General features: G+C 32.8%; 1 protein-coding gene across 1 annotated transcript in view; it reads right to left on the bottom strand.

Moving 5' to 3' along the window:
* LOC118188104 (putative G protein-coupled receptor CG31760) overlaps nucleotides 1-21,457 on the bottom strand; it is a 367,683-nt gene that overhangs the window by 122,903 nt on the left and 223,323 nt on the right. The window contains exon 3 of the mRNA XM_085820854.1: nucleotides 7,351-7,558. Within this exon, the coding sequence (XP_085676980.1) occupies nucleotides 7,351-7,558 (208 nt within the window). The remainder of the gene's footprint in view (nucleotides 1-7,350; nucleotides 7,559-21,457) is intronic.

Raw genomic sequence — 21,457 nt, 5'->3', positions numbered from 1 at the left:
ACGCGCTCTTGTATTTTTAATTTTTCCGGCTTAGCTTTCTTTTAATATTCGTCACGCGCTGCACTGCGCGAGAAATAAAAACATTTAATTTATAATTGAACTAACATTAGCTTTTTAAATACCAAATTCGTAACACTGCCCCCTTCCCAAGGACTGCACGTCCCGGGCAGTACAATCCCTGGACAGGAAGCTAAACTTACAACTGTGGCATAAATGCAACTGAGGCATAAACATTACATTACAATATCAAACAATATAAACAATAAATGCAATAACTAACTTAAACAAATCAAATGCTATCAAATACTAAATACAAAACAAATACTAAATACAAATCAAATACTAAATACAAATCAAATACTGAATGCAAATCAAATACTAAATACAAATCAAATCAAATACACATTTATAAACAAAAAGGACCATGGTCTGATACTATTTACAATTATTTACATTACGTACTATGGCCATAGTAATGAGCTAACCTGTCGTAATGAACGACTTTAGGTTTAGAGTTCGAAGACTTACGAATCCGAACCACGACGTCATTCAGCCTTTTTAGGACTGTATACGGGCCATCCCAAGGTGACTATAATTTCGGACAAAGTCCTTTCCGTCGAGTCGGATTCCACAACCACACCTTGTCTCCTTCGTGGAACTGATGTTCAGTAGCTCTTGTGTCGTAGCGGGTCTTCATCTTCTCCGTCGCCAAGTTGACTCGCTCTCGTGCAAAGTTGTGCATCACTTCAAACCGGGCCTGGAGATCTTGAATATATTCCTCAGACGATGAAGGAGCATCTGGAGGGCGGCCAAACAATAGATCACAAGGCAGACGAAGGTCACGACCGAATAGCATCTGTGATGGAGAATAGCCGGTAGTCTCGTGGACAGCACTGCGGTAAGCCAGTAAAAACAGCGATAATTTCTTGTCCCAGTCCTGCTGGTTTCTGGAAACCACTAATGAGAGGTTATTAAGGATGGTTCGATTGAACCTCTCTACCATGCCGTCCGACTGGGGATGTAATGGCGTCGTTTGGTTCTTGTCAATGCCGAGTAGTTTGCATAGTTCTTTGATTACTACCGAGGTAAAATTCCTTCCCTGATCGGAATGTAACTGAAGAGGCACTCCGAACCTGGAAATCCAGTGCTGTATCATTACCTCAGCTACTGTGACAGCCTCTTGATCAGGAATAGGATAAGCTTCAGGCCACTTGGTGAAGTAATCAACGACAACGAGTATGTATTTGTTGCCATCAGCAGTTCGTGGCAGAGGTCCCAGGATGTCAAAGGCGATTCGTTCAAAAGGCGCCCCTACGTTGTAACGTTGCAGCTTGCCTCGGCTGCGTCTCTTAGGTCCTTTCCTACCTGCACAGGCATCGCAAGATCGGCACCACTTTTGCACGTCATCCTTTGCATTATTCCAGTAAAAGCGTTGTTACTGGAGTACATGCTGCAACCACTTCACCTTTCTTAATAATTCTCCCCTTCTCAGTTACATTGGCGACTCTCACCGGGATAACCGTTCTGGATAGGTCGACGAGTGTTGAGGCTACTAGTACTCCTTTTGGGCTATTACAGTTATTGGGATATTCTATGATGCCGTAGCGGAAATTTCTGTTTTCGGCTATGGATCCAGGAAGTAAAATTTCTGTTCTTGCCGGTATTGTGATATTGTCTTGTGCTATGATTTTATGGACAGATTTAACTTCATCATTGACTCCAAATAACGCTATGTCCTCAGATGTAGAATGCAATTCGTTATTTTTAAAGTCCAAGGAAAAATTGTATTTGCTTAGAAAGTCCAATCCGAGTATGCAAGAATCAGTGATCTCTGCTACATATGCCGTGTGATGGTAAGCGGCACTTCCAAACGTGATGTTAGCATTTACTTTTCCATCGATGTTGATCTTCTCACCGGACACAGTCTGTAGGGTAACGCAGGGCGGCGTCCAGATAAGTTTGCTTCCCAGTTGTTGAGCCAAATCTTTTCGGATGATGGTAACGTTGGCTCCTGTATCTATCGTCATATTGCAGGGAACTCCATTAATATGTCCTATTATGAAAAGTCCATTACTGCCGCCTCTCACTGCAGAAATCTGAAGCGCTTTAAACTGGGGCTTTTCATGATCTGGCAACCTCCGCCCCGCGAGATGGCCACTAATTAGTTTCCCTGCTGTTTGTTAGGAGCGGTCTTAGCATCCGTGCCCTGGGGTGTTCTGCAGTTTCGTCGGATGTGTCCTTCAGCACCGCAGTTCCAGCACTTTACGGTCGGTTTCTTGTCACCAATATTCTGTCTCAAGGCGTTCAGTTGTCTAGTTAAATCGTCTAGACGAGCAGTGACGTGATCCCCTGGCTCCTGGACTTGAGCAGCTCTGACTGGATGGCGGTCTCGACGGGTGGCTTGTTGGGCTGCCTCAAATTTCATGGCATACACTAAAGCGCTTTTCAGATCTTTAACATCCGCCATTCGCAGTGCTTTCTGTATTTCAGGGTCCCGGATGCCATCGATGAAATATTGTAGGGACAGGATTTCCCTTGTTTCTGTCGGGCACTCCGAAAAGGCGTGATGTGACAGCCTTTCAACATCCGTGGCGAGCTCCTGAAGCGTTTCGGTGAGCTTCTGTTGACGAGATTTTAATTGGAGCCTGCTGTAGTCTTTTAAACATTTCTCGCCGAAGCGCAGCTCCAAAGCGCCGGATAGAGCTTTGAAATCTAGCCTTTGATTTTCGGGAAGCGTCTGCAGGATATCCGCTGCGTCTGCTCTCAGAGAAGCGGCGAGATGACAGGCCTTAGCTTGGGAATCCCATCCATTCGCATGCGCAACGATAGAAAATTGTGTCCTATACACCTGCCAGGAGGTCTTCCCATCATATGTAGATAGTTTCAGAACGGAACGAGCAGGCATCGATAAAAATATAAAACCTTCAGAATTGTTTCCTACCGTCGCTATGCACTTCTTTAGGCTGTCAACTTCTTTGGCGACGGCAGCAGAAACCCTATCATCAATTTGCTGTTCGACGGCAGAAACTCTCTCTTCTATATGTTCTTTTACAGAAGAAATTCTTTCTTCTACTTGTTCTTTTACCGAAGAAACTCTTTCTTCTATTTGTCCAACTTTAGTTTCAACCGCGTCTATTCTGCCTTCCATAGCCTCAAATTTATTTTCTATTACGCAGGTAATTTCTCTTTTCATTTCGTCCTGACCTGCTTTCATCTCGTCTTTAAGGGATTTCATCTCTTCCTTAACGCATTCCTGGCCCAATTTCATTTCTTCCTTAACGGATATTTGACCAGCATCCATTTTCTCTTGTACAGCTTTTATATCTTCCTTAACGGAGTTGACGGCTCCTTCCATCTTTTCTTGGAAAGCAGCAAATGCAGTCATCATTTGCCTGAATTGTTTTTCCATCGCTCTTGTTATTGGCATTCAAATCCCACTTCTGACACCAAAAATTGTTGCGTGCGTACGGGTTCGTTATGAAATGAACGCACAAGTCCGATGAAAAATGAACAAAAATTTATTATTATCACAACAAAAATGCTTAAATTTTCTCAAATTATCATGCAGTATTACAATATCTCACAGTAGTTATCTTTTAACTACTCAAATGTCCAATAGAACGTAATTCAAAACAGCTAAAGAACGCTAATCCGCGAATTCGCTACAATCAACAACAGTAGTTTTCTAAACAACAACAAACTAAAACAACTACTACAAACTGAGATGTTTTCCTCCTTTTATAAGATTTTAAAATCACGCGCTAGAATTTTCCAGCACTTTCTCGAAATCAAAAAGAGATATTTATTTATTTAACGCACGCGCTCTTGTATTTTTAATTTTTCCGGCTTAGCTTTCTTTTAATATTCGTCACGCGCTGCACTGCGCGAGAAATAAAACCATTTAATTTATAATTGAACTAACATTAGCTTTTTAAATACCAAATTCGTAACAGTATTCTTTAAAATAATTTAGTTTAAATGTGTACTTAACATTTAAATTTATTTAATTAAAAAGTAACTACATTATTTATTTTCTTCAATTAAAAACTAGTTAAATTATATGCTACACAGCTGTCCAATAATATACAACTTTAACGAAAAAAAGAAATCGGCTAAAGGCTTGATTATGTTGGCATAAATTTAAAAACTGGTTTTTATACCTGCATAATGTAGCTAATAATATATAATCCAAAATTTCGTATTACAGGCTTTTCTGTTTATCGGAGCATTAGATTAGATTTTGTTTACAAACGATCATCTAGAAGAGATACTTTACTTGAGGCTGGTTACTATTTGAAACATTGAATTAGCTGCGAGAGGTCATATGCTGGCAACATCAGATTCTGTTTCTTCATAAGGTTTAGTTAAAGGAATTTAATAACTTTTCAAATCCAGTTGATATTGTTCAATAAAATGCATCTGAATAACTTTTTATATCCAAGTTACCACTGACTTATAATAGAGTAAATGTTCTCTGTAAACTCAGAATCACAATGCATAAACCATAAACTAAAATACTCATTCACTTCAGTTAAAGTCTTGACAGGATCTCTTTAATAACCCCAGGTCACAAATACCCATCTTCCGAAGTAACTTTATATTTCTGCTACAAATTTTAATATTCCATAGAAATTTGTGACTTGGCCTAGCGACAACAGAATGCTTCACCACTTGAGTACAAAGGCTGATAATCATATAACAGGCGATACAGCAACTCAACTGGTGATAAGTAAGTAAGTAATTAAGTAATAACTTTCAAACTGGTAAAATTTGCAATTAGTGGAAGGTCATCTTTTGGCCACATAAGATTTTTTTCAAATTGCTTTGCATTACAAGCGTGTAAAACCGTTCTTTTAAACTGGTTAGTTCTGAAAATATTTATTAACAGAGCACAGGAACAGTTACAGAAAATATGCATCAGAATAGAACATATACTAAACCGAAACACATAAAAGAGTTAAAACTGACGTTAGAATTACGAAGACATAATAATGAAGAACTTATCCCCATCTCAGCTGGAGGCAACTGACTGTAAGTTGTTCTCGCGGCCACTAGAAGGCGTTCTATTATAAAAGTTCTGTTACAAATGTACTTTAAGTTTTCAGTCGTACATTTTTAGTAACATCAAATACTTTTCATGCATTAGTATGTAAAAAGTTTCTAAGAAATTTCAAAGTGTTCAAAAACATAGAACTTTGATGATCAGTAGTGTTCTGGATAGCGAGTAATCTAAGAAATTCTTCTTAATAGCACAGGAATCTGTATTAGTTTTTGTAACTATGATTATTAAGCATATAAATAAATAATACCTTTTATCACAGGATTTATAAATCCACCATTAAAAGAACTGCGTGGAACCTGCACAATTGTTTGGAATTATATTCATATAATGACTAGGACTTAATAGAAATAATTTCTTTCTCAAAGCATTTTGTTCCTTATTTTACTTAAATGAATAGCATAATTAAATGTTACTTTCCAATCAAACTTTTGTATTTGTAATATTGTTAATGTATTACGAAACATACAAAGAAGGTGATAATAAATAAGACTTTAACTAAAAGTGAATTATTTATAGATACGTAGCTAAGGCGATAAAAGCGATTTGAAGGAAACATAATTTTTTCAAAATTTTTATATCTTATTTTCTTCAAAACGATTATTCAATTTATTCTTAGAAGTTTTTATAGCATGTTGACACAGTAGAGATAAAAATCTTGAGCTCGCAGTTTATTGATTTGATGTAAAAATAAATTCCTGGAAGAAATTGCTTACAGCAGCGACTAAAAATTAGTACTGTTAACATTTCATAAAAACTGAGTAATTTAATAACATAAAAATAATCTAAAAAGTTTTAGACAAAGTAACTTTTTTTAAATACTGAATTTATTTACTTTAGAAGCTATTTGTTCTATGATTACTAATTTCTGTCGGTGTTGAAAAAAGTAAAAGCAATTGAGATGTGTAAGCTACAGGAAGCATCCGTTTCTGTTTTCTAGTCCTCCCGCTTCTCATTTTATTTAACCAAATAGATAGAAAAAGTAGTATTGAAAATTTCTCTTGCATTTGATGCTAATGAAAAAATGTAACTTGCAAATATAATTAATTTTCTTATTTAAAATGAAAAATAGCTTAGATAACATGTTTGGAAAATAATTTATTAATCTTATCATGTCTTACTTGAATCAATTTCCTTTTATAAAATTTCGAAAACTTATAAAATATCTTTAACGCGTTTTTTTGAAAGTTTTGCCTTTGATTAAAACAAACCTTTTTAAGAAGGATGTGCTTTGTAGAATTGATAAATTTTTCAATTATACTTTCCTAGAGGATTTCTTTAGCAATACAACAAGACCCCTCTTAACGCAATGGGGATTTTGATAAGCTCCAGCGCTCGGGGAAATAGCGTTAATCGGGGTCATTGTAATACGTAAACAATAGGGAAAATTGAAACAGAAGGGCGAATTACAAAATTTATCAGTTTTTTTTAAAATTTTGTAACATTTATTGTTGAGTACTATCTTATTATTTAACTATAGACTATTTTTGAAAGAGAATTTTATTCATGGAAACAACAACAAAAAAATCAGATCTAGAAGTTACGTTTGTGATGAGGAAGGTTCTTCCTTTTTTACCTTTCTTTTGTGTGTGCGCTTGAGAAGAAGTTATCTGGTATCGTTTCTTTTCCTGTTTCGTTCAACAATTAGCTGTGGATAACAGAACATCGCATCAGTTACAGTATTCGTCTTGCCTTTGAAAATTTAAATAATTTTGTATAAACTGATACATAATTTTCTTTATAACAGCTAAATGCTTTTTTGCGGAATCCGATGAAAATTCCTTTTGCTCCTCTTCCTCAGAAACGCTAGTTTCATGATCTTCGTGCATTTGTTGACTTCCACCAGTTGTAACTTGCAGCAAAGTCTCTATATTTTGCTCATTTCTGTTTTATTTAGCTAGCTTAATATTTTCGCCGGCATCAACAATGTCGTTATCCTCTTGTGTTAACATCCTTGCTTAGGTTTGGCTATGCACTCTTCCATACTCCATTCAAACATTTCTCGATCATCGCAATCCGGGAAAGATTGATGTTTTATAAGGAATATTTTGATGATTAAAAATGGAGAGCAAATTAAACTGTGTAACTATGAGTTTGACTCTATGTTAGCCACAATAATCGCACAATTTTTTATATCCAATACTTGGAACATAGTAATGTTGTTATTCAGGCGAACCATAAATCGCTTACAACCTGAGAAAGTCACTTTAATTTTAAATTTACCGAATAGTGCATCTGTTCTAAACTGTATTATGTTTTTATTAATTAAAATAATTTAACACCATGCTTACTTTGATCATTATGTGAAGAATACCCCTCTAAAACCCTGGACACGAGGTCCACCTTCTGGACGAGAGAATCAAAAAGGTGCACAGGTAGGTGCACGAGCACTTCTTGGTAACGATTATTATTGTTACAATCGAGGAGACCGTAGCTGCTAGCAGCTTCTATGCTTTCTAGAAGACTTTCTGGAGAGATATCATCTGTATCTTCCGTGGCCTGAAAAAGAGGCATTGCTTGGTATAATAAGAAATTTATATCTTGCTCAAAATAACTTTATATAAAGGCATTTTGCATAAAAGAACGTTGCAGAGAGTAACTTTACATTACGTTAAAGAACTTCACATAAATGAAATTTTAACAAACGATATTATATACAAATAAAATTTCGATAAAGAAACTGAAAAAAATAACTGTACATAGCATAAATTTTTTTCAATAACAAATTTTACATAAAAGAATTTGTGCTTATACGAAAGTAAAATAATGGGTAAGTAAAATAATAATTTTATTGGTAAAATATTGGGTGCTGTTCATAAATATTTTGTAGCAAATGAGTATTTTATTCAAAGTACACATGAATTATCAAATTATCAGAGACGTAATAGAAAGATTTGCAAGTGCAAATTTTTCGAAGTCGAAAGGCACCAGCTTTTCTAAATAATAGTAAATGCGACCAATGTGAAATCGACTCATAAGATGGAACACAAATTATTTAATTTGAGGGTACAGATTTTGTTCCCTAATTTTTAGTATGGTTCAAATTAAAGTCAACTCATTTGGTACTTTCTAAAGAAATGCCCAATGTGTATTTATGACGTCGAAATTGACAAGAAAAAGTTTCAGGTCTTACAGAAAATGTTTACAAAAATTAAAAGCAAAAATAATTGCTAAAATTCTCTTAAGGACCGATAACTGATGAGAAAATAGGGAGTTTGTAAGATGTGAGTGTTGTATGTTAGTTTGCATAACCAAAATAGTCCTTGTTATCAGTTTTTGGTTTCTATTTATAAAGCTTCCTTAAAGGTAGAATGCAGCTGATGTCATTTGCGTATATCTGTGCTTAAGGATTTCCAATAGCTCTGAGATTCCAAAATCAAATCATCAAAATCTAGACCTTTGCGAATCTTTAATACTTCGTCATTTTAAAATAACGAAATTTCTAACCACCAAGATAGGAAAAAAAATGAATGAAAGTGGATAACAGTTCTTCAGCAATTAAGATAAGAGAGCTATAGTTTCATCCAGTTCATATACGATGCATAACTCAACAGTTACAATTACGAGACAATAGTATGGACAGTATGAGAAAGGAATTACATTACTTTCCTTAAAAAATTGCAATTAAGAACAACTGAAACAGGAATAATATCAACCTAGTGAAAGGTTAATAAAGTGATTCTAGAAGCTGTGGAGACAGGTGAAGATTAATGTGGGACATTTTCCTAAGAAATGAGTCTAATTTCATACCAACAGAATCGAAAACGTCCACAGCTGCTCTAACTCGCTACAGAGAAATTTCATTACATTCCAGAACTATAAATGCAGTCATTTAAGGTAATCTAAGACAGTTTATGATTATTAATGAGCATATTAAGATCTAAATCTGATCAAGTAAGTTTCTATTTTCACATTGGCTTTGGTCTGTCATCAGGACATATTAAAAAGAGCTATTGTTCTATATCAACAGTAACATACAGGATATGTGCAAACAAGATTGAAGACTATCCTATACTGGAGATGCTAGTATGCACTTAGTGAATAAAATGTTACTTGAGATGATTTATCTGTCGTTTCCTATACTGTTAAGGTTTCGTTCGTGGTTTAGCAGGGATATGTTAGAGAAAAAAATAAATTAGTGTTAAATTATTAGAATTTAAAATTAATAAATGCAAATTTTGAAAAAAAATTTGAAATTTCGCCGAATTTATTCTCTGTTAAATTTAGCTTACCAGATATTTTCGAACCTATCAAGTTATGAATTCTCTTCCGAGTTTTACTGATTTCTGTGCCAAAATCTAGCGGAATCTAACATATAATGTATTCATAAAGTCCCTGAACATCTTTCACCTATTACTGTGAGCACCCTATAAGAGGTAGTGCTGTTGTTTTTTGTGGTGTTGTTACACGTGTCTCAAAGTTTTTTCCCAAACAATGTTTTCCCGTCGTGTAACAAGAGAGCTTAAGCGGGACAGGTAGAGAGTAAACGTTTGGTGTGGGATGCTGCATAACAAGATTTTAGGACAATTTTTCTTCCATGAACAAACAACAAGAGTCGGAGTTTATCTCAATAAATTGATTAATTAGGTTTGACCACAACCGAGGACCGTAAACTAGAGCAACGAATGGTGCGCATGGTCAAAGATGTGTAGCTTGTATCATTTGTCATAAAAACCTTAAACATTCTTGCGAAAGTGTTACTATCACTGAAGGTATACGTTGTTCCACACTGTATTTCAGTTATATGTGAATTTTTTATCTTCATTTATCAATGTATTTTTTTTCCTTTTTAAACATTTCACATTACTGGCATTACATGGTACATTATATACTAAATGTAGTTGACAAGTAAGAAGATTAGCAGGTTAAGCTAAACACAAAGACTTGTGACATTATACAAGGTCATTTATTGCCCTTTAAGATTACCCGCAAATTCGTAATGAATATAATCTTCAGTTAAAACATAAAATATGTTGGATCTCATTTCGACAATCCAAATTTATTACTCTATCAGCATTATTTTATTAAAATTAACGTTTAGTTAATTTAAGGTTATATGAAAAGAAATATGAAAATCTTTAACAGTTGATGAACATTCAACGAAAAGCTTACATAATTAAAAGCAAAACGTTATTTTTGTGATCATGAATTCATATTAGAAATTTATGGAATGCCACAAGTTATATGGAAATCTAATAAAAATTGAAGATCTCTGTACAAAATATAACGCTAAATAGTTTTATGGTTTAATGCAGGACAACAGCAACTACATTCTTCCTTAGAAAAATTAAGACGTGAACATTATTAAGTAAAACAATAAATCTATAAGCATTTGAAAATATACGGGTACATTATAAATTATAATTATATACTTATAAAATATACTTTTGTAAAAATTTAAAAAAAAACATCAGTGTTCAGAATGAGTCTCAAAATCACGAATGTAAAATTTTTTTAAGAAAAGTGGTGTAGAGAATAAAGGATTACTTTAATTAAAAGAATAAAAAGACAGCAATTTTATCAAAAGAACAGTTTAAGAAATTAAAATTTGAATAAATAGAAACACAGTGAGTCACTAATTATTTAGTCCAATAAAAAGTTTGATAGAGGCTTTCGGTTGTTAATCAATGTCCACTTAAAGCACGATTTTAAACGAGATGGGAATATATAAAGTTATTAAATATTAATACAGAAGAATTTTATAATCATTATAGCTTTTTACATGTTTTTTTCGAAAATAAAAAAAATAATAATGACAGTTACATTCTATTGTTATCTGAAGAATAAGGCAAGAAAATGGAAAATAAAAATTGCTAAGCACAGTTCATGTATTTTTATTTCGCATTATTTAATTCTGCATTTCGGAATACGAAAGTTAAGATTTTCAAAAGGAAAAAAATGATTGTATAAGAAGTTAAAATTGAACAAAACCTGTTATTTAATTTTTCACTTCATTTCAAGAAATTTATTTAACCTTTTTAAAATTATTAATTTTTCAATAATTAATGATATTAATTGCTATATACATTATATTATTTTCCATTTATTCTCAGTTCTTATTAGTTATCTTTAAATAGTTTTAAAATTATATATTTATTTAATTTTCACTTCTTTAAATTTCACATTTTTTAAGAAAAAGCAAATTAAAAAAAGACTACTTATTAATATTTTATTCATGAAATATCATAACCCAAGTAGCAGAACAAAGTCGTTACGACGTTGCAAACTCGTCGCGGATGTCATTGCAAAAACGTTGCAATGTGTCGTCTTTAAGACGCCCAGATGTCCGCGAAACTCCACTGTTTTACAACCGTTGCAAAGACATCTTTATTGTGTTTTGCAGGTGAGATTTTTGTCGCATACACGTCGTTATTGCATCTTTCGCAGGTGATATTTTAGTTGTGAAAGTATCGTATCACGACGTCTTAACGACTCCTAAATGTTCGCAAAATTCCACCTTTTTACAACAGTTGTGAAAATGTCGTTATTATATCCTTGTGTTACATGTTGATTTATGGAGAAAAATAAGCTTAATAATTAATGTACTTTTCTTCTTTTTTAAAATTTTGTATTCCCTGTATTTTTCTAAAGTTTAAATATTTTATCATTTCCTGAAAACCAGAAGATTACACAATTTTTTCTTTTTAGACTAAATATGCATAATTAATAATAGCCTTAATTATTTTCAGTACTTTAAACTATATTTTTTAAATAACTTAAATTCTAAGTTACGATTATTTAAGATTTCATCATTTTTTCCCTTAAGTGAGAGTAATTATGAAAGTAGTTATTATAAAAATATAACAATAATGGTAGGTTTTAAGAAAATAAAACTCAATCAGACATAAATAAAAGTAAAGCTGTGAGTAAAAAAAGAGCGTTTCTGATTATAACAGCATTATCACATTTATTTCTGTTAAATCTCAAAGACATTGAAAATTGCCCCTGTCATGATAAATTAGGAGGCGGTTCTTAAGGTAATTTAATCAGTATTTTACCTGAACTCAAGTATACATTTATTCGCGTTTCATAGCAAAAAATATAACCATTAACTTCTATATCTCCAAGATATGCAATTGAAAGACTGTATAAAGCAGTTAATAAATGTGATCAAAATATTTCATACAAAAATATACCTATCTAATAACCAAAAACAAATTTCCCATATTCATATCTAAAATGAAATAATAACCTAACAAACAACATACATCACAACATGCAGCATACATCACAACAACAACATACAGCACTATTTAAGAAAAAACATGAACTAGTAGTGTTTGAAAGTATAAATATCAGAAGGAAGGTAACAGAACTAAAATTTCCAATTAATAAAAAAAAATTGTGTTTTTTAAATAGTAAGCAATTGAAAGTGCAATAATTATGGATTGCAGTATTTACTAGTAATACTGATTTTCTTAACATCATTTCTTTCGATCATATGTTAATGTATTTACTTATTTTTAGTTTCTACATTTTAGAATAGTGGTAGATTATAATGATTATTTCATGCACTTTTTATAATCAATAACTTTTGTTACTGTACAGAAATAATTTAAATAATGTAGAATATGATAGTAAGCTAAGTACTTTAAATAGCACACGATGAAACTTTTTGTTTCTATTTACTATGAATTTATTTGTTATCACAAGCACATAAAATGTAAGCGAAGAAAATAGAATATACTTAAATTTAATAAAAAATAAAATTTAATTTCCAACATTCATTTATTGAGATAAACTAATAAACATACATAGCGGAAATAGAAAATACTTAAATTTAATAAAAAATAAAACCTAATTTCCAACATTCATTTATTGAGATAATCTAATAAAAATAATATAACGGCAATATTTAAAAAAAAAAAAAAAAGAAAAACGCGAATTACACAGTGCTTGGAAGAATAGATACCAAACGAAAAGTAATAAAACTGCAATTTGCAATCAATAAAAAATATTTAGTGTTTTTTAATATTACACAATTAAATATCACTTAATTATAGATTACAATATTTTATAGAAATGCTAATGTTTCTTTAACACTATTTTTTCGTTCATACATTTCATACACTGTTTAAAATCATTAACCTTTTCTGCATACTATACAAAAGACAACATAGTATAGAATGTGCATTATTATTAATTTTAATGTATTGCTTCTTGCTGTTACATATATCTAATTCATCTTCAGCAATCATATTAAGTACAATAATCCAGTCCAATAATTTCTTTGTATTTTGAAAATAATGAACATATCATAACAGCTTGAATTGTTGTTGCTTCTGCACTGATTGCATTTACAGCAAAACTGGAAAGTACCTTACCGTTGTATGTTATTTTTGGTTTTATATGATCTAATTCTGAGAACAAATCTTTCAATATGAACACAATAATCCATTAATATGCATGATATACGATATAGCACTTAGGACGTTATAACCGAGGCACAAACCACAATATAACTTTTTAATTACCCGCAACACATAAAACACCAAAACAGAACACAATTTCACGAACACTATATTCACGATTAACATTGTAACTCGTTGCATTCAATATTTTTTAAATGATGTATCCAAAATTTTGGTGTCGTTGCATTCAATATTTTTAAATGATGTATCCAAAATTTTGGTGTCTTCTTTTAGAGCACATATTCACAAACAAAATAAACACAAACTTCACATTCTCACGATAATTTTTCAGCAATTCAGAGGCTTCCAAACAGGAGCTCACAGCAATTCTAATTCATTTGCTGAAGGCAGTTGAAGTAAGTAGATAGGGGCAGAACAATGAGAAGATTCATAGTGCGTTCTTTGATTGACAGTGATATTGATATTTACTTTTAATATAAGCAATATTATTTATATCAGTCATTGCTTGATTCAATTTCACACATGAAGTCAGTCTTTTCAAATGCCTTACAGATTGCACCTTTACCAAATTACTTGAAAGAACTGCTGGAATCTTTCCGTTCTGTTTACCGCTGTTCGCCACTCAGCTAGAGAGTCTAGCTTTCAAGTAACTGCGCAGTTAAATTCTTCGAACTTGAACTTCGAATTTGGCAGCTAGCCAAAGCGCGCAAAACCTCGAGACGTTCGTTTATATAAGCATCCAGTAAAGTAAATAATGTACATGGAATGTCACCGGTTGAAGAGCAATTCACAGTTTCTCTAATTTTTATGCCAACATTTATTAGTAATTTATCAAATCCATTAATTTTGTTCTTTTCCATGAAATGTGTTAATATTTCTTTCTCTTTTTCCATTAATTTTTTCGTTCTGTCACCATATTTATTCATTTGCATTGATTTCAGAAACATGATTTTTAAAAATATATAAAATGCATAACTTAATAACTTACTTTATAAATTAGTTTCATTTTTAAATATTTTGCTATAATATTTATAAAAAATATTTTATGTATAAATTATTTTAACAAAATTTTAAACAATAATTTAGCACGTATTTTTAGGACTAATTAAATTTAATAATTTAAAAGTATTTATATTAATTTTATATGTCGTTAGATGAATCTACGTTAGATTAATATGTTTAGATGAAATAAAGTAATGAAACATTGCAAAATACATCTTATGCGGACTTCAGATTCTTGAAAGGGCAGAATTATTCTCTTTTCATTCTAAAAATAACGCTGATGAATTATGAGAAAATTGCTAAAACGACCACGTCTAAAAGCGGTTCTATCATGACGTTTCAGCGACGTCGTCAAATTGCCAAGATGCAACGGCAAATATTTTGCGTCGTCGCAACGTTGTAAAGACGGCGTAGAAGTTACCACGACCACTTCGCAACCTCTCAGACCAGTTTGCAACGTCATGTACTACTTGGGAAATTTGTGCCATTATTCCATATTATTAAAAAGAGAAAATCAAAATCTAAATTCCACATAAAATTTGCAGAATGAGGTACATAATGCTTGAAAGAAAATCTGTATAATGCAACTTGGAAATATAATAAACGCAAATCATAGAAATAATACAAAACATAAATATAAGGCACATATTCTTTTACAACAGATAATAAGAAAAAGGGAAAAATTGAATATAAAACAGCATTTAAATATGAAAAAAAAAAAAACTACGACTTATTTTTTGAAATAATAAAATTCCAAAGTTCACGTTATCTTTACATTTATGTTAACGTTTGTGAAGGAATTAAAATTAATGCACAGAACATAATCTGAGAGTACGATTTACATTTTGCTGAATATTGATTGCTTTCTTAATATTTTAAATAGGACAGTGAAATTGCGCAACCAAAATAATAGTTTTCAAATGCGATTTTCTTCGTTTGCAGTGGACTTGACTACACGAAATCAGAATTCTATGCTCTGACAAGCTTTTTCATAAACACAGAAAACTTTTCCTTCGTGGGATGTACGCTTATGGAAATTTATTTAAGCCTCAATGCAACTGATGGAAAATTTAATTTGACGCTTTCATTATTCAGCAACGTGTCTGACAATTTAATACGTAAAGAATTAAAAGATTAGAGAGTTGATAAGCTTAGAAAGCTTGATAAGCTTGTTTATCTTGTAGGGTATAAAATATTTGAAATAGTTAGAAAAATATAAAGCTTCTTAAAATGCAGTATGAATAATAATTATACAAATTTTTGTTGAGCATATTTTTCTTATATATTAAATATTAATGAGATATTAGGTTTTTTTTTAAACAGAGTGAAACGTTATTGTTTTTCAGTGGTATGGAGTGCAGAACATTGGATACGAAAAAACGATGGATACGAGAAATATGTCTTTTGTTCCATAAATAATCCTTTAGCTTTTGTGATTTAGAACGAGAAATGGACCATACATCTTTTTACATCAGGCATTGTACGATTATTAATAGATTTAATATCAATATTGTATGGATGATAACGTTTGAAGTACTGCAAAAGTAATATTGCTTATGTAAATGCAAAATTTATAGAAATTTTGAATTGTTATTTAAAAAAAAAACACTGAAAGAATTTATTTTAACGTCGCGCCAGAGGATTTGTTAAGGTTTCTTATGCTCTCATTGAACACCAGGTAATCTGTCTGTTCTTGGACTCACTCCTGCTAACACTTTTTTTCCTTTATAACTTTATTAATCAACATGACTTTCTTCACACTTACGCTTAAAAAAATTCAACAGCAAAAGCAGAAACATTTCAATAACAGAATATCTTTAGAATTCTTGATGCATTGTTAAAAGAATTGTTACGCATTTTTTAGGAAAGAAGTACTATTATTCTTGAACCTTATTTTTACGTCGAATAGCTTTTGCTGCCCATTTAACGTTTCAAATAACTAGACACTGGAGCGGTCTGATTCTTAAAATTATTATGAAAAAACAAGAAAATGCACAATATTTGATAAATCCAGCTAAATTAATTTCACCGGTTCAGATGGTGATTATTAAAGGATAAAAACGGCGTTTATTGTTTTTAAGTCGCATACTTTGTTAATCAGTAACAGGCAAATTAAATATAAAAGAAAAGTTAGATATTTTAAGCTTCGACAAATGGCAACCAACTGATATGAGGAAATTAAAAACATTTTAAATCGAATATCTTTAGAATTCCCGATAAAAGGTTATATGTTGATATATATATTTGTAATAATAAAATTCCATAGTCAAGAATACATTTAAAATTCTAACTGTATGTTCTTTTCATTTTTAATGGCGACGGTCTCTTATTTGAAAGTACGTCGAATTAAATCCACAGCCCAGTAGTCAAGTTGTTTTTCCCGCCTTTTCTACACATGCAGTTTTAGAATGTTCTGGAAATATTTAAAGCGAACTGGATTGGCTGACGAGGCTGACGTCATTTCTTGGAAGCTCCACCTTTCCAGAGGCTATAAAAGGACTCGCAATAGAATATCGGGGCTTTTTCTTAAATGTCACGATGCAGTAAACTTCATATAAAAAGTTATTAGTAATTCTTTTTACTTACACCGGATATCTGATTTTGTAACTGCTATTTCTCCTGAATAATGATAAATGGATCCTGTTTTCTAAACTTATCGTCTGATAATTTAAGCTACGACTACATTTATAATTCTTCAGCAATCTATTTATTTCGGACAAAAGCCTGTACATCACATATGTATATATATATATATATATATATTGTTACGTTTTTCTCTAATTCTTCTGACACCAGTTGTTACGTTATTTTCTTCCTTTACGTTCGTACGGGGTTCGTGTGGATTTGGAGTGAATAACGACGACACTTGATGAAGTAACGAAACACATTTTATTTATCAATATTCTCAGGATAGCTCCAAAACACATTTTACAGTCGTTGATGAAGTACTATAAACCCGCTGACGCTATCAGCGACACAGCCTTCAGGTTATCAGGCTATCACGGTGGAGACAGCTTCCTGCAAAGCAGCCGACTCTGCTTTCCGGAGTACAGCTGCCGACTCTGCTTGGTCGTTCTCGGAACCCCACGTACTCTCGAGAATCTTCACGCTACAACTCGCGATGCAATCGACGACACACGAGCACAGCTTCCGACTCTTCGGTTGAGTCGGAGCTCAACACGCTCTCTCGACGATGCACTAACCACGATACACTAAGAGACTCCTTCGATGCACTCGACGACCCACTCGGCACTCGCTGCCCGGCTGTCAACTCCATCGACTCCGCAGGGACTGACTCTCTAGACGAGACACCAACTCGATACTGACCAACTCGCACTCTAGACGAGGCACACACACGCACTGACTGCGAACCAGTAGGGTTTATATAGCTTTCGGCTTGTGTTCGAGAACATTCTGGGCGAAACCGGTAAGAATTCGTTCCAGAAGTTTCTCCACCCGTCCATTGTATATCCCCAATTTTGTCGCCAAATGGGCGATTTTCGCCAAATGTGGCAACCCTGCTTTCCCTTGCCATTTTATGACAACTCTAAAACTGCTTTGCAGGGAAGCTATCTTATCGCGCCTGTACATTTCGTAACAATATATATTATTGCATTTTTAAAAAATAATATATGGCTATAATATTGGGGGGTTTGCAGCATCTTTTTACTTGTGTTATTATAGCTTGTTTTATATTCACTATATTAGTGGTTCTCCATCTTTTTTGTCCCATACATCTCTTTCACCGTTACGGAACATTTTCTTCCTTTCCAAACTTGGAAAACACATATATACATATATTTAGATTTAATATATTATATATTAGATTTTGTATATATACACATATATACATGTATTTAAATTAGATTGTTATTATTCAACGTGTTCTATAAATTAAACAACACAAAGTATAGGAAATGTTGGCAAATAATTAAAGTTGAATAAAAGTTCTTTTTTTATTTTCGTAAATTTAAACTAAATAATTAATAACTAAATAAAAGATTGACCGCATATCCCCCCTTGAAACTGTGAAATTCCCCCTAGGGGCAATTTCCCACTGGTTGAGAATCCCAGCGCTATATTATTTCTTTAATATTAATACATAATGATAACATTTGGTGCATCATCCTTTCATTTGTGCTGCCATATGTTTCTTATATTGTTATATTATTTCTTTAAAAATAATACATTGCAATAACACTTGTGGCAACATTTGAAAAATGATACGGACGTGAGATTTGAAACAAACACCACCTCTTGCGCTGATAAGTACCCAAGTTATGCATAAGCTACATAAGCTATAGCTTATGGCCCCGCTTTTTTAGGGGCCCCCCGGAAATCATATTTGGGACTGACATTTAATATCAGGACTTATTTAATATCAGGACTTATAAAGGGCCCCATATCTCAAATAGCTTAGGGCCTTATCAAGTCTATATCCGATCTTGTGCACTTCGACCATTTGATTCTATATAATTACTCATAATAACTACTAATATATATTCTATATAATGATTATATATTTCATAGAATGAGTAAGGTATTTTCTTCCTCTTTTCCGCGTGCGTTCGTGGTGTAATTGGAAGCACGTTCGAAGCGTTATCTTGAGTTCCGCAACTTCAGTCCCGGTGAGCACACTGCACATTTTTCACGTCTCCTGCATGGATGAGCCTAATGACTTTACGATGGCAAGCATCAGACTATTTTTTTTTTATTAAAGAAACACAATAAGTTCCCCATGTACCACATAGTATCCCATAGGGCTTACAGAAGTAAGTATGAAACACAATACAAAATAAACAGAGGAAAAAACTGGCTTAAAATTAAGGATGATTCCAAAGTTTCATAATGAATTGACAAAAAGTGTTAAAAGCACTTCTCTCGGAAAGAAACTGGTAAAATTCTGGAGGCCAGTTAATATTGAAATTTTTCAGTTCCAGTTTCAAGTCTTTTCTTTCGTTCTTATATTTAGGACATAGAAGAAGGACATGTTCAACATTCTCCTCTCCACCGAGGCTACAATCACATACAGACTCGGAGCTAAACTTAAATCTGTTCAAATAACTTTTGAAATTTCCATGACCAGTAAGAAATTGGGTTAATTTATAGTTCGTGAAGAAGTGATGACATGACAATCTCATCTTGCTAGAAGGGAAAAATCTCTTAGTTAAGCTCCTTTTATTTGAATTAATGAATTCGTGGTTCCACGACTCCACAATACTTTCATACATGACCTTCTTGTAAAAGGAATTAGGGATATTGACAAAAGTGTCAATTTCCAGCTTAGTCGCAGCCTTAGCAAGGAAATCGGCTCGTTTGTTCCCAACAACACCTGTATGACCACTACGAACAAATGAAAATGCAACCGAAATATTTTTGTCGTTTAGGGTTTTCAGTTTTTTTTTTTAAATTTCGACTATTGTTATCTGCTTTAGAAAATATTTCATCTTTGGATTTTTTTGTACATATATTTTTAATATATTGCATATTCTAGTCTACATTTAGGAAATTCACAAGGGCGAAGCCTTTAGGAATTTAACTCAATCGTTCCTGCTATACTATGATCGGATTCGGATTCTCTTACGCTTTCTGTTGGGACAACGACTGTGCTCGTCGGAAATTTGGTGAAATTTAATCATTCATCAAACTGTGGAAAATTTCTTCCTTCTGTGTCAAACGTGTGACGCTGGAAGGCAAAGTAATAACAAAAAGAAAAAAAATCCAATCAGGTTAAAAAAAAACTTAGACAGCGAGAGAATATATAATTTTAGTTCGTAAATCGGAGTAAAATCAGCCTATTCGCAAATAGGAGAGTTATAAATGTGCCGGTTCACGGTAATCGGAATCGCGTTGCTATGAATAAATAAAAGATTTGCTCCGCAGTTATCGATTTTAAATTTAAGATCAGACTCGCGTTATTGATTTCCGCATGTACTTAATTGCTATATTTTTTATTCATTGGGACTTTTTTTCCTCTTGGTTTTTCTCAATGTTTGCACTTTTAAAAGTATTTGCTGAGTTTGTTTTATTGAAATGACATTAATAAAAATAGTAGTTTATTTCAGTGTTTCAGTGAATTTAGGTTTATTTAATTCATTAAGCAAAGAAATTGGGAGTTGAGTTTGTCTTTTAAATAAATTTAGAAACCATCTGTGAGGCATATACTCGTATTTTTTTTTAATAAAATACACTTTTCTTTATATTAAAGACAATTTAGTGCAAATTTCGGACTAATTAAAATACTCTTGGGCAGAAAAGAAATGTTAACGAGTATAATAAACTCGTAACGAGTATAACAAAGTCAAATTTAGCACCAGTAAAATAATTCTAACGAATACTGACAATCATAATGAAGAGAATGCGAAGACATTCTCCCATTGTGAGTTTTAAATTGTTTTATTAAATCTGGATTTACGATATTTTTAATTAAGGAATAAATGTAGAGTTTTCTTTTATTTAAATATTTATTTACTTAAAAGAATTAGTAAGACAAGTATTGAGAACGTTCGCGTAGTGCTTGTAGGGTACTCCTTTTGGAAACGTGAAAGCCTAGCATTATTGCCTAACGATCATCGAAGTAACATCCATCGGAAGACACACACCTCCTCCGTTATTCCTATTATTCTCGGAAGCCGGCCTGATGGATATAGTGTTTAGTACTCTTGGCTGTTGTATCGTTTTTTGACTCAGGCTCGAATCCCAGAGAAGGCACGAGTACTTTTAAGTGTACAGTGATTGTGTTGCAGGGAGCACCCAAAATATAAGGCGAAAGAGCCTAGTAGAATTTCATAGTGTCCCTTGGATGTTCTCGATCAGAATTCGGGCGGATATTAACAATTAGTGCAGCAGAACTACACATGCACGACCAGTGTTCAATTTCTTGTTTTCCGATCCTCTTATACATGTACACTGCGGGGGAAAAAAGGGGGACAGCGGTTGCAATTCTATATATCCCGTTCTACTAGGTCGATGGACAAAATTCAAATTGCGTTTTTCATGTCTCGAAAGCGCGATTTAAGATATA

This window comes from Stegodyphus dumicola, chromosome 7 (assembly GCF_044657685.1).
Source record: "Stegodyphus dumicola isolate Sdum_Otavi_A_Nest chromosome 7, ASM4465768v1".
NCBI lineage: Eukaryota > Metazoa > Arthropoda > Arachnida > Araneae > Eresidae > Stegodyphus > Stegodyphus dumicola.
This window is presented reverse-complemented; position numbering and strand designations above follow the sequence as displayed.